This window comes from Acromyrmex echinatior, chromosome 5 (assembly GCF_024713525.1).
Source record: "Acromyrmex echinatior isolate Ae372 chromosome 5, ASM2471352v2, whole genome shotgun sequence".
Lineage (NCBI taxonomy): Eukaryota > Metazoa > Arthropoda > Insecta > Hymenoptera > Formicidae > Acromyrmex > Acromyrmex echinatior.
This window is the reverse complement of record NC_141856.1, coordinates 4038472-4053072: the sequence shown is the minus strand read 5'-3', so window position 1 is coordinate 4053072 and position 14601 is coordinate 4038472. Positions and strand designations below refer to the sequence as shown.

Here is a 14601-nt window from a genome sequence, read left to right as displayed (position 1 = left end):
TACAAGTAATGATAAATGTGATCGATAAAAGACGATTATGTATAATTGTTTCTAAATAAATTATAATTTTCATTATTCTGTATATACATTTTACTTTTTATTTGAGATATAAAGTGCTTTCATTTGCGTCCACCTTTAAAGTATAGATTTTTTTCATATTTTCTCATATTTTTATTATATACCTGAGCAATTTATGTAAAGAGAAGTTAGCTTTAAAGAAATCGATATATATTTTATACTATGTTATATATTACATTAATGTGTAATAATTATTGTATAATATAATATAACAATAAATAATATAAAATATTTATTTGTATTTGTTGACATGTTTATTAATGTATGAACTTATGCATTGTAATATAAACATATATCTGATTCGTGATGTGTTACCTGTATGATATATATAATCTCCCCAGTATCCGAAAAATTTGAATTTTGGATTCGACAATGATGATTTAGCAATTCGTATGGTCATTCCCGAATCCAAAATTCTCCATTTTTCGAATACTGGGAAGATTAGAGCATTACACATACGATTTGATACGATGCACTTTAAATGCATCTTTTAAAAACAATTCAAGTTTATGCACGTCAAAAAACAATTCTAATGCACCTTGATGTATTGCATTTTAATTCATTTTGGATGTAGTTTTCTGCAATTACACTGCTATGCAGTTATTATGCAATTTTTAATCAATTCAGTTTTATGCAATTTCACTGCTATGCAATTATTATGCAATTTCATGATGAGATGCATTTTATGAATTTTCTTAACTTTCAGTTTTATTTGTGTCCTTATGCAATTTTGCGCATTTTAATGCATTTTTGGATCGTTCTAATTTTATGCACTTTTGAGGTGATGGATTTTTATTTATGTTTGTTGGGGTGCAATTTTTATATAAATTTGATGCGATGACACTTTAAGTGCAATTTAGCAACAATTCAGATTATGCACGTTCGACACAGTGCAATACTTATGTACCTTTGATCTACTGCATTTTAACGCATTTTTAGACCGATGCAGTTTTATGCAATTTCACTGCTATGCAATAAAAAAATAATTAAATAATTGTTATAAATTATAAAATAATTATAATAATATTATATATATTTTAATGTAAAGAAGAGGCATACAAATTTTTGAAGTTTTTAGAAATAGTTTGATTTTGTTAAATATAAGTTAAGAGAGATTTATAGGAAAGAGTTTTAAATAATGAAAGTAATAAAAATATACATAATTTATTTCATCAAAATAATCCTTTTAATGTCAGGCATATCATTATTAAAATTTATTATAGAAAAATTATGATTGAAAAAAAAATATAGAGGGGTAAGGTAAATTAATATAAAAATTGTAATTTGTAATAAAATAATTAATTAGGATATAGTATTGTGGGGATCTTAATCTCTACAATTGCTGCGAATTCAAGTTACGCGTGCTCTCTAGAGCTATTTTCTCCCCTTCGAGCGGCGCGGACGCTAGAGCTAAAGCGGCGACCCCACGAGAGGACGCAGAGACTGAGCGAGGGGAGAGACGCGTGAGAAAGGACATTATTGTTTTTGAGCTAAGTTAACGAGTGTCACATTGAAAACCTACGCCTCGATACATTTATTCCGTTAGGGTCTTCCACGAGATCCTACATAATTTGGGGGTTCGTCCGGGATCGAGCTAGGTTTTGACGGTGACGAGAACGATGAACGACGCTCTACACGAGGTACGAGGAACAACGCTCTGCACGAAAACGACGAACGACGCTCTGCACGAGAACGACGAACGACGCTCTGCACGAGGTACGAGGAACGACGCTCTGCACGAGGAAAACGACGCCAAGTAGTGAACAACGACGACGACACTACGTGGAAATAACGATGAGAAAGACGAAACGAAAGACGAAAGAAGAAAGATTAGACGAAAAGACGAAAGAAGTTGGACGAAAAGGATAAGACGAAGACGAAAGACGAGAGAGACGAAAAGAGAAAGACGCAACGAAGAGGAAAGACGAGAAGAAAGGGAGAAAGAGGATACGGGAAATAGTCTGTCATCTTGGTGGGAAGTTGGTAGAGGAACATTCGAGAAGGCTGACGAGCGTGAGTATTGGCCATTTTGTTTGTAGGGAAAACTGAAGACGATTGGGCATTAGTGATAAATATGGAGACGCTACGAAAGATTAAGTCAATCACTGATAAGATACGAACGTCGTCGCGCCCAGCCGTATACGCGCTGTATAAATTTATATTCGAAAAAGACGGAGATCGCACTAGTCGCAACCAACTACGTAATTTCTGTAGTTTCAATTTCGACGATGTTTCAGTCGAATTTCGTGCAAAGTTAGAATACTCTGCCATTTTCTCGATTGGTGATCTGACATTTATATGTAATATCCTTGGCTTGAGCTACGTCGGCGCCAAAGAAGAACTGCGACAGAGAATTACACGAGCGCTCGTAAACATTAGAACGTTGAGAATGCCACGTGCGCATGACGACGATGTAGAAACCGAGGAAAAGTCGGAAGAGGAGCCCGATGAGTTACAGCAAGGAGGCGCTGAACGAGTCGATGAAAAATTAGCGGAAGATCAGCGAGCAGGCGACAAAATAAATACTCCGTCATTGGCTACTAGTAGCACTGACTCCGAGGCCGGCGAACGAGATTTGTCAAGAAGGGGACGACAAAAGAGTACGAACATTACTTTCAATTTCAAAGATGTTGAAGATACTATCCGTCTATTCGATGGGAACGACTACTATACGATTGAAAGATGGATTTCAGATTTTGAGGAGTTAGCCACTCTGTTTCAGTGGAATGACATTCAAAAATTGGTTTTTGACCGCAAGTCCCTAAAGGGTGTCGCTAAAACGTTTGTGCAGGGATTGAGTACTGTGGAATAAATTGAAAGCAGCTCTGAAGGAAGAATTCAGCTTGCGAGTGAAGACATCCACCGAAAGTTGGCCAAAAAAAAGTTAAGGAAGGATGAGAGTATTCAAGAATACTTAACTATGAGGGAATTAGCGTTGCAAGGAGGTATAGACGTCGAATCAACGATACAGTGCACCATCGATGGTATATCGGATAGCAGTAGCAAGGTGATGTTATATGGAGCTCAAAATTATAACGAGCTCAGGTCCTGTCTTCGTGTATATGAGAAGATACAAGAACGAGGAAATACAGCCATGAAGAATAATTCGAAGAAAGAAGTAGCAAACAAGGCAAACAAGGACGACCCCAAATCGATGAAAGAGGGAAAGAAGACAACAAAACCAGGAGAACGTTGCTACAACTGTGACGAAAGCGGACATAGGTCGGACAAATGTAAATTTAGAGATAATAGGAAAAAATGCTTTCATTGTAATAACTTTGGGCATGAAGCCAAACATTGTCCCGATAAAAATAAGTCCAACATTACGCAGATAATTTCAAATATTCTTGTTAAAGCGGTCGATGTGAATCGGATGTTCAAGCAGGTTATAATAAAAAAAAAAGAGTCTGTATGCATTATTAGACACCGGTAGCCACTTCTCTTTAATGCGTGAGGATATTTTTAAAACTTTTAAAACATTAAAGTTGCATGAATCAGGAGTCCTTTTAACAGGCATCGCATAGGGTCAAGTAAAGACGCTCGGTTATTTCCAATCAACGGTCACAATAGATAATGTCGATTTTCCGTTAGCATTCCATGTAGTTCCGTCCGAAGCCCTGAATGTTAATGTGATTTTAGGCACTGACCTAATAATTCAAGCCGAAGTAAGGATCGATAAAGATGGTATCGCAATTTCCAAGCCTAATGTTTCCATTTTTCTCTCACAAATAGAATTACAGCCAGAAAAAGACGAAGCAATTTGTACAGATACAATAATTGACAAAGAAGCTAAAAATGTTGCTGAAGGTATGATGCGAGAATATAACTAAGTCGAACAAATCTAAGACAACTGATATAATCGAATTGAGTATAACATTGAAGGATGAGACGCCTATATTCCAAGCTCCACGACGATTACCCTTGAAAGAAAAAGAGATTATCGAAAATCAGATAAACGAGTGGGTAAGCGAAGGAATCATCGAGCTGGGTTCGTTTGAATATGGGAGCCCTGTAGTACTCGTAAAAAAGAAGAACGGTTCTCATCGGCTGTGTGTCGATTATAGAAAACTAAATCGAATAATGATTAAGGATAAGTATCCACTTCCAGTAATCGAGCATCAAATTATAATTATGATAGATTATCAGGGGCTCGCATATTCAGCACGATAGACTTTAAAAACGGATTTTTTCATGTGAGCGTAGCGAAACAAAGTCGAAAATATATTGCGTTCACAACTTATCAGGGTCAGTATCAATTCTTAAAGGTTTTTGGATTGTGCAATTCGCCACCCGTTTTTCAACGATTTATAAATTAAATTTTCCGACCTTTGGTTAACGAAGGAATTTTGTTATTATATCTAGATGATTTAATAATAATTGCACCTGATGTAGAAGAGGGCATCAGACGATTGCGTTAAGTTCTTCGAGTCGCAAGCGATTACGGTCTCGACATAAATAAAGGTAAATGCCAATTGTTGCAACCAAGGGTTGAGTACCTTGGATACATAATAGAGAACGGTACAATTCACCCTTCTCTCGGGAAGATTCAGGCAGTTTCGAATTTCCCAGAGCCGCGTATGTTAAAAGATGTTCAGAGCTTTTTCGGTCTATCAAGATATTTCAGAAAATTTATAGAATCTTACGCGATTAAGGCAAAGCCTCTGAGTGATTTGCTAAGAAAGGAAAATCCGTTCCGATTTGATGTAAAGGAAAAAGAATAATTTAAGCAGCTGAAATCGGATTTAAGTAACAGCCCGGTGTTAAGAATATTTAATCTTAAATTCGAAACTGAGTTACATACTGATGCGTGTAAGGATGGTCTAGGGGTAATCTTGTAGAAGAACCCAGATAATAAACTATATCCGGTATATTATATGAGTTGCAAGATGACAGAAACAGAATCCAGATATACTAGCTACGAGCTCGAAGTTTTAGCCGTAATAAGAGCGTTAGATAAATTCAGACACTATCTTTTGGGCATGCGATTTAAGATCGTAACTGATTGTATAGCTTTCAAACAAACTCTAAGTAAAGTCAAGTTATCCGCTAAGATTGCGAGATGGGCTTTGATGGTCGAGGAATTTGACGTAATCGTTGAACATAGAGCTAGTCCTAGGATGAAACACGTAGATGCCGTTACCCGGTTATGGCGATTAGTAGCGAAGATAATATTATTGTATATTAAAGTCATGAAGGCGCAGAAAAGCGATCCGGAGCTACATCTTAGAGATTTTAAAAGAGAAACCATACGACAATTATACGATGCGTAATGATGTACTATATAAATTCAAAGACGATCGTGAACCGCAGGACATGCAGAGCGAAATCATTCTGATGGCTCATGGTCGAGATTACTTTTCTGTGAAGCGTACCGAAGAAGCTGTCAAGCAAGAGTACTATATTCCGATGTTATCCAAAAAAACTGAAAATGTAATAGCAAATTGTGTCTCGTGCATTTTGGGGAATAAAAAGGCAGGTAAACAAAATTTCCTCAACTAACTAAAGGTGATTTGCCTCTACACATATATCATTTGGATCATTGGGACCATTGGACTCGAGCAAAAAGTATAATCACATATTAGCTGTAATAGATAGCTTTATCAAGTTTTGCTGGTTGTATCCTACCAAATCCATGACGTCTAAGGAAGTGATTACAAAACTGCAGATGCAAACATTTGAAAATCCAGCTGGCATCATAACCGACAGAGGCACCGCCTCTCTTCCATAGAATTTCAAAATTATTGCGAAGAAGAAGATATCAAACATTCCATGATCACAATTGGTCTACCGCGAGCAAACGGACAAGTGGAAAGGCTTAATCGAACGATTATCCCCATTTTAACTAAGCTTGCGATAAATGATCCTACGAAATGGTATAAATATGTACCTATAATTCAACAGACTGTAAATTCCACTTTTCATAGAAGCATGACTCCGTTCGAACTGTTGACTGGAGTAAAAATGAAACAAAAAAACGACTTAACTGTTAAAAGTGCAGTAGAAGAATTCCGATTACGTTCGAGCAGGATCGTGATCAATTACGAAAACAGGCTAAAGAACAAATTCGTAAAATTCAGAATGAAAATCATAAAACATATAATTTGAGAAGACGCGAGCCAACTAAATATAAGATTAACGACTTAGTTGCGATTAAGAGAGTGCAGGTAGGACCTGGCAAAAAACTTTGCGCCAAGTACCTTGGCCCTTATAAACTTGTGCGAGTTAAATCGAACAATTCTTACAATGTTGAGCGTGAGGTGCCTGGCGAGGGCTTTAAGAAAACCAGTTAATGCGCTGAATACATGAAGCCATGGTCCTCTGTGTTGTAGTAATCTGGGACAGATGCCTTTTCAGGACGGCCGAGTTGTGGGAATCTTAATCTCTACAACTGCATGCAAATTCAAGTTACGCGCGCTCTCTAGAGCTATTCTCTCCCCTTCGAGCGGCGCGGACGCTAGAGCTAAGGCGGCGACCCTACGAGAGAGCGAGGACACACAGGGGAGAGACGCGTAAGAAAGGACATTATTGTTTTTGAGCTAAGTTAACGAGTGTCACATTGAAAACCTACGCCTTGATACATTTATTCCGTTAGGGTCTTCCACGAGATCCTACAGTATTAAAATAGAATTGATATATAGAAAAATATAAAAAAACAAATTTCTGAGGGAAAGATATTCTTTTATGCATTTTATAAAGTGACAGGATGTGGTATATGTGGTATAGGTTTATAGTAATGCCTTTATTTTTAATATTTTTGGTAAAACTAATAGCTGAATTAAATTAAAATTTTTATTACTCATCCTATTCTACATCCTATTCTATTATATTATACATATATAATATATTATATAATTATCATACTATAATTATAAAATTATATTATTTATTATTACATATTCTTCTCCCATATAAATTATAAAATTTAATTAACTCTCCCCGCCCCCCTCCATTCTTATAATCTATTCAATTTCCATCCCTTCTTTCTCTTTCTAGTTTCATTTGATTTTTGTTTTAATAGAATTAAAAAAAATTAAGTAAAAATAAATAAGTTTTATGGTGGTATAATAATAAAGGTTAAAAAGATGATTATGTATATATAAAAGTGGATTAGAAAGTAGAAATGATTATGATGAAAATTAATAGAAAATTTATATTTCTTTAGTATTGTTATGTCCAAACCCTTAAAAATTTGGTCAAGGAGACAATGAGGGAAAATGGAGAGGGTGTGGAAGGACGGTTAGACTCAATCTCACAGGTATACGCGCGGAGGCGAATACCTGTGAGTCGAACGCACCTTTTCAGTTCTGGAATATGGATCAACGTCCGAAGGGACGCTATGACATCTGTTCCGCTGGACATTGCGAACGTCGGTCCTACTTTTTCGATCAAGGAACTTATTCCCTTTGAGCCGGGACTGGACCTCGTGCGATCTCAGGTATTCGAGGGAAGTGAAAGTATGCGAGGGGTGATATCAATAAAAGACAGGGGAATACCTTAAATTATTATACATTTATTAATAAAATGAAAAATAATAATAAACAAAGGGTTTTGTAAATTATAAACTTCTCTTTACATAAAAAATATATACTATCTATAGCTTGTGGATGAATGTGTGTGTGTGTGTGTGTGTGTGTGCGCGTGCGTGCGTGCGTGCGTGCGTGCGTGTGTGTGTGTGTGTGTATTTATATAGTGTTTTGTGTCCACAAAATAGAAAAAAATGTAGTAGCAGAATATTGTCTGCCTTTGGTAAGAGAAGGTTATGGGTGCTTTCTAACAAGCGACTCAAGCAAGTACAATACAGTATCTCATTCTTGTATTGGCGAACAAGATTGTAATGATGCACCGTGTCACACTGTGTCTCTTGTTGGAAGGCACTCTAGAAGGTCAAAATTGCTTATTGTGATGTGTGTTTCTTGTTGGAAGGTACCCTATAAAGTCAGCATGGAAAAGGTTAGCATCTTTATGTCATTCGTGAAAATATCACTTTTATTTATCATACAAGTGATATAATAATATTTTGCGCTTTGTTTAATTAGATCCAATATCAGAGGCGTTCATTGTGGGCTAACTACACAGTGTGACAAATATGTTCCCGGACAGGGCCTGAAAATCATAATTGAAACAACAATATGAATATTTTTTGGTTTTATTATTCAAAATATTCTCCTCTGGTTTCAATACACTTGTTACAGCGATTCAATAGTGATTCAAATGCATGTTCTAGCTCAGTTTGCGGAATTGCCTCTAGTGCCTGTGTAGAAGCTGATTGGATGATCGGAATGTCATCAAAAAAGCGTCCTTTCAATTTCAATTTCAATTTTGGGAATAATGAGAAGTCGTAGGGGGCCAAATCAGATGAATACGGTGGATGATTTAACACAGAGACACGATTTCGAGCCAACCATTGACGGACAATCAATGAAGTGTGACTCGGTGCATTATCATGCAACAAAGACCAATTTTCTGGATTACGATATTCGGGGGAATACGATGAATTCTGCCCATCAATCGCTTTAAAACTTCGAGATAATATGCACCAGTAATTGTTTGGTCAGTTGGAACAAACTCTTTGTGGATAATATCTTTGCTATCAAAGAATGTGATGAGCATTGTCTTGATTTTTGATGGAATTTTTCGTACTTTTTTTGCTTGTGGTGAATTTTTCGACTTCCATTCCGCACTTTGACGCTTAGTTTCTGGATCATATTGAAAGCACCATGTTTCATCACCCGTAACAATTGATTTTAAGAAGTTTGGATTATTTTCTGCGGCTGCAACTATGTCTCTGGAATAATTGATTCTCGCTGATTTTTGATCGCTTCTTAATGTGTGTGGAACAAACTTCGCACAAAACAACCTTCGTTTTACCCAAATCTTCATGTAATATGGTTCGTTTCTCTACTGATATTTAAAGTCTCCTCCATCATTTTTAGTGATGCATTGCGATCGTTTGCAACAAAATCACGTATTTTTTCGATCATTTCGGGTGTTCGAACTAAAATTGGCCGTCCTGATTTTTTGTCATCTTCAAGGGTCTCTCTGCCTTCCAAAAAATATTATGCTTATGTTACTCAAAAACAGCTGTACGACCTAGCCATTGACTGCCGTAAACTTGTTGCGTCGATCAGAATGTTTCTGATGCACTTTTACCAAGTTTTGCGTTAAATTTAATCACTGCTCTTTGTTCCATATTAAAATTTCTACCTCGATCAAAATCTTGTTTGACATGAACTGTCATATCTTCGTTATATGTCAACCAAAATGAATGAAACTTTGATAGATGATAGCAAAATGTTCAACCTTTAAAATGCATGTTTGAACGCACAGATGTCGGCACTGGTTGCTGAGATGTGGTTCGTGTTCGGGAACATATTTGTCCCACTGTGTATTTCAAATACAGGGTTACATCCGAAGATATATCTAAGTCACATTCAGAATGTATTTAGTAAAAATATACTTATTGTATTAGGTGTTGGAATTAATTCGTAGCGTTTTTTAATGAAAGAATGTTATTTATTTCACATGAGCATTAAAAAATACATTAATGAAAGTACTTCCCATCACTTGTAAAACGCTACGAATTAATTCCAACACCTAATAATTTGCTATTAGTCAACGTATGCATTGACCTATAAGTGTATACATTTGCTAAAACATTTTGCTTTGAATATGCTATACTTATATACATTTCATAAATGTACAGCATCGTACGAAAATTATGCATGTGACTATTGATTGTATAATGTATGTTATATATATGTATAACGTATATATTATATAGGGTGGGAAAAGATCCCAGATTTAGGAGCTGAACATAAAGGTGACTATAACTATAATCGTAAAGGAATGTGAATTATACTTGTATCGGCATGCATAGTACGCCAAAATATAATATGTTGACCTATGATTCACGTTCTCTTCTATGATTGAATTATGGCCATTCTTGTGCTATAAGGCCATTACATAACGTTTTTAGAAAAAACGTTTCAGACAAAAGTTATAAGGTTTCAAAGAAGCTGTTTACTGATATTCAATCTTTTTTTTTTCTTCATTAGTTTCCATCATATCAAGCAATCAACTTTTGATTCCATCATGACAATGCTATTCACATTTCTTTAATTGCAGACACAAAATTCTACAAGTTGATTCCGTAATTGTATTTCACCAAATTTGATAATCGAATGCCTCTGACAGTAAATTAAAAATAGTCAGCCCACGATGAACGCCTCTGACATTTGTCTATAACTAACCAAAGCACGATTTACGGCTGTGGCATTTTGTTATAGCTAGCCAGCTCACGATTAACGCCTCTGACAGTAAATTAAAAATAGTCAGCCCACGATGAACGCCTCTGACATTTGTCTAACTAGCCAAAGCACGATTAACGCCTCTGGCAGTAAATTAAAAATACACAGAGCGACAAATATGTTCTCGGACACGAACCACATCTCAGCAACCAGTGGCAACATCTGTGCGTTCAAACATGTATTTTAAAGGTTGAACATTTTGCTATCATCTGTCAAAGTTTCATACATTTTGTTTGACATATAACGAAGATATGACAGTTCATGTTAAACAAGATTTTGGTCGAGGTAGAAATTTTAATATGGAACAAGAAGTAGTGATTAAATTTAACGCAAAACTTGGTAAAAGTGCATCAGAAACATTCTGATCGACGCAACAAGTTTACGGCAGTCAATGGCTAGGTCGTACAGCTGTTTTTGAGTAACATAAGCATAATATTTTTTGGAAGGCAGAGAGACCCTTGAAGATGACAAAAAATCAGGACGGCCAATTTTAGTTCGAACACCCGAAATGATCGAAAAAATACGTGATTTTGTTGCAAACGATCGCAATGCATCACTAAAAATGATGGAGGAGGCTTTAAATATCAGTAGAGAAACGAACCATATTACATGAAGATTTGGGTAAAACGAAGGTTGTTTTGTGCGAAGTTTGTTCCACACACATTAAGAAGCGATCAAAAATCAGCGAGAATCAATTATTCCAGAGACATAGTTGCAGCCGCAGAAAATAATCCAAACTTCTTAAAATCAATTGTTACGGGTGATGAAACATGGTGCTTTCAATATGATCCAGAAACTAAGCGTCAAAGTGCGGAATGGAAGTCGAAAAATTCACCACAAGCAAAAAAAGTACGAAAAATTCCATCAAAAATCAAGACAATGCTCATCACATTCTTTGATAGCAAAGATATTATCCACAAAGAGTTTGTTCCAACTGACCAAACAATTACTGGTGCATATTATCTCGAAGTTTTAAAGCGATTGATGGGCAGAATTCATCGTATTCCCCCGAATATCGTAATCCAGAAAATTGGTCTTTGTTGCATGATAATGCACCGAGTCACACTTCATTGATTGTCCGTCAATGGTTGGCTCGAAATCGTGTCTCTGTGTTAAACCATCCACCGTATTCATCTGATTTGGCCCCCCGCGACTTCTCATTATTCCCAAAATTGAAATTGAAATTGAAAGCTTTTTTGATGACATTCCGATCATCCAATCAGCTTCTACACAGACACTAGAGGCAATTCCGCAAACTGAGCTAGAACATGCATTTGAATCACTATTAAATCGCTATAACAAGTGTATTGAAGCCAGAGGAGAATATTTTGAATAATAAAACCAAAAAATATTCATATTGTTGTTTCAATTATGATTTTCAGGCCCCGTCCGGGAACATATTTGTCGCACTGTGTACATGTATATATGTATAATGTAATAGCACTTTTTCCTTTATTCTCAATATCATTTTAACTTAGGATGTAACATGTATTGTCAGTACGTAAATACATTGCACATACATATGTAGCTATTCCATCTCTTTTTATTATGTTTAATGGGTCTTTTACAATTATAAGCCATAAATCAGCCATAATTAAGAAGTCAGAAAAATTGACTGTGATTGATCAATTTTTTAGCTTCTGACTTCTGATTTGTAACTAATGACTTATTGTAGAAGGCCTATAAAAGAGAGATAGAAGTTATATCATACTTAGCTCATACTTATCTTTTCATACAGATATAATATAGACACATTAGTGAATAATAGAATTATATTTTATGTGCATTATGATGTACTCACATTACAAAACATAAAATATATTTCTAATTCATATTCACGTACGTGTGCAGCTATTTGATCTCTTTTTGTTACATGTAACAAAAAGGTATACTGATCTTCTTTTTTCTACGTTGAAAAAATAAAAAGAGATATGTTTTTTTATGGTCAAATATACAGATATTAGTGATATAGCTTTTATATTTTCAATATCAGAATATACATACAACTAACATAAATTAAAGCTAACGAGAATCATATGCAGATGATCAGACGTAACATCTTAAAAAGATAATCAAATTACGAATTCTCTGATAAATCCTCATTTTATGTGTACAGATATATTCATTATATATATATATATATATATATATATATATATATTAGGTGTTGGAATTAATTCGTAGCGTTTTACAAGTGATGGGAAGTACTTTCATTAATGTATTTTTTAATGCTCATGTGAAATAAATAACATTCTTTCATTAAAAACGCTACGAATTAATTCCAACACCTAATATATATATATATAATTACCTAAAATGACATTGGACGTAAGGAAAATGTGCTATTACGGCTTCGTATCGATATAGCTATTAAAGTTAAAAACTGTACTTTATGTATATTATAGATTTTTAATACTGGTGATGTACGAGGGCAAGGTGAAAAGTTCTCGGCCTAGAAGTTGAAAGAATAAGTTTTTTACTTTAAAAATACATTTATTTGTAGCAGTACCATCTATGGGTTAGGCCGAGAACTTTTCACCTTGCCCTCGTATATTGGAACACGGCCTACACTGCATGTGTACATAATACAACTGTATTTCTAAGGTCCGATTCTACAAATATAAGATTAACTTCAATTACGGTTTATTTTTTTCTCAATTCTAAAATTGGAAAATTTTCCAAAATAAATTTTACATTTGTGGAATCGACCCTAATACACATCCCTGCTAAGATGGTAATGTAAGAAACGGAATAAAAATATTGATAATTAAGCGATCGAATTTCCTGCATGATCATATTAACTCAGAGGGCATAAGCATCTTTTATATTGGAAATAAAAATCTGTAATATCGACCTTGATTAACTTCAGCCTTCGCTCCAGCATCCCCTTAATGAATTGTATTTTAATACATTTTTGGATCCATGCAGTTTTATGCAATTTCACTGATATGCAAATATTATGCAATTTCGGTTGCATTTTATGAATTTTCTTGACTTTCATTTCTATGAACTTTTGTTTTTTTTTTCCTATTCAATTTTTGCGCATTTTAATGCATTTTTGTATCATTCTAATTTTATGCACTTTTGAAGCAAAGGATCATTATGCATGTTTGTTACAATGCAATTTTTATACAAATTTGATGCGATGCACTATAAATGGATTATTTCAACAATTCAGGTTTATGCACGTTCATAACATTGCATTTTTGGAACAATTCAAATTTCTGCACTTTCGCCACAATTCAATTCTTATGCACCTTTGATGTACTGCATTTTAATGTATTTTTGGTTCGTTGCAGTTTTATGCAATTTCATTGGTATGTAATAAAATAAAATAAAATAATTGTTATAAATAATAAAATAATTATAATAATTATAATGTTATATATTTTAATGTGAAGAAGAGGCATAAAATTTTTGAAGTTTTTAGAAATTGTTTGATTCTATTAAATATAAGTTAAGATAGATTTATAGGAAGGAGTTTTAAATAATGAAAGTATAATAAAAATATATACATAATTTATTTTATCAATAAGATCCTTTTAATGCCAGGCATATCATTATTAAAATTTATTAGAAAAATTATGATTAAAAAGAAAATATAGAGGCGTAAGGTAAATTAATATAAAAATTGTAATTTGTATTAAAATAATTAATTAGGATATAGTATTAAAATAAAATTGATATATAGAAAAATATATATAGAAATATATTTAAATTTAGAATAAATAAGAGAGATTTTAATTTTCTACATTTTAAGTATGAGTCTAAAAGTTTAAATTAGCTAACTTATTTTATTTATTATATTATAATTAAAAATAAAAAAATATATAATATATATAATAAATTAAATATAATAATATATAAATGTCTAGATGTAAATAATAATATAGTGTAAAGGTATAATAATATAGAAAGATATGGGGTGGGGGTGATAAAATATATTATATATATATATATATTAGGTGTAGTAAAAAGAAATCCATTATTTAGATGGCTTTAGTAATCTGTATCTCGTCTACGCGTGATACTAAAGCCATGATTACTAAAGCCATCTATTGGAATAATAATGGATTTCTTTTTACTACACCTAATATAATATAAAAAAGATATATAAATAATATAAATAAGATATATAATATAAATATAAATATATATAATATAAATAAGATATATAAAGAATATTTAGAAAATTAAATTAAATAATATTCGTAAT

At 33.8% G+C, this 14601-nt stretch overlaps 1 protein-coding gene across 1 annotated transcript; it reads left to right on the top strand.

Annotated features, from left to right (window-relative positions):
* Positions 1 to 296: 296 nt before the first annotated feature.
* On the top strand, positions 297 to 2897 carry LOC147909719 (uncharacterized). Its single transcript, XM_087406460.1, has one exon. It carries the CDS (start codon positions 2153 to 2155, stop codon positions 2888 to 2890), a length of 738 nt encoding a protein of 245 aa, XP_087262586.1. The 5' UTR covers positions 297 to 2152; the 3' UTR covers positions 2891 to 2897.
* The last annotated feature ends 11704 nt before the right edge of the window (positions 2898 to 14601 follow it).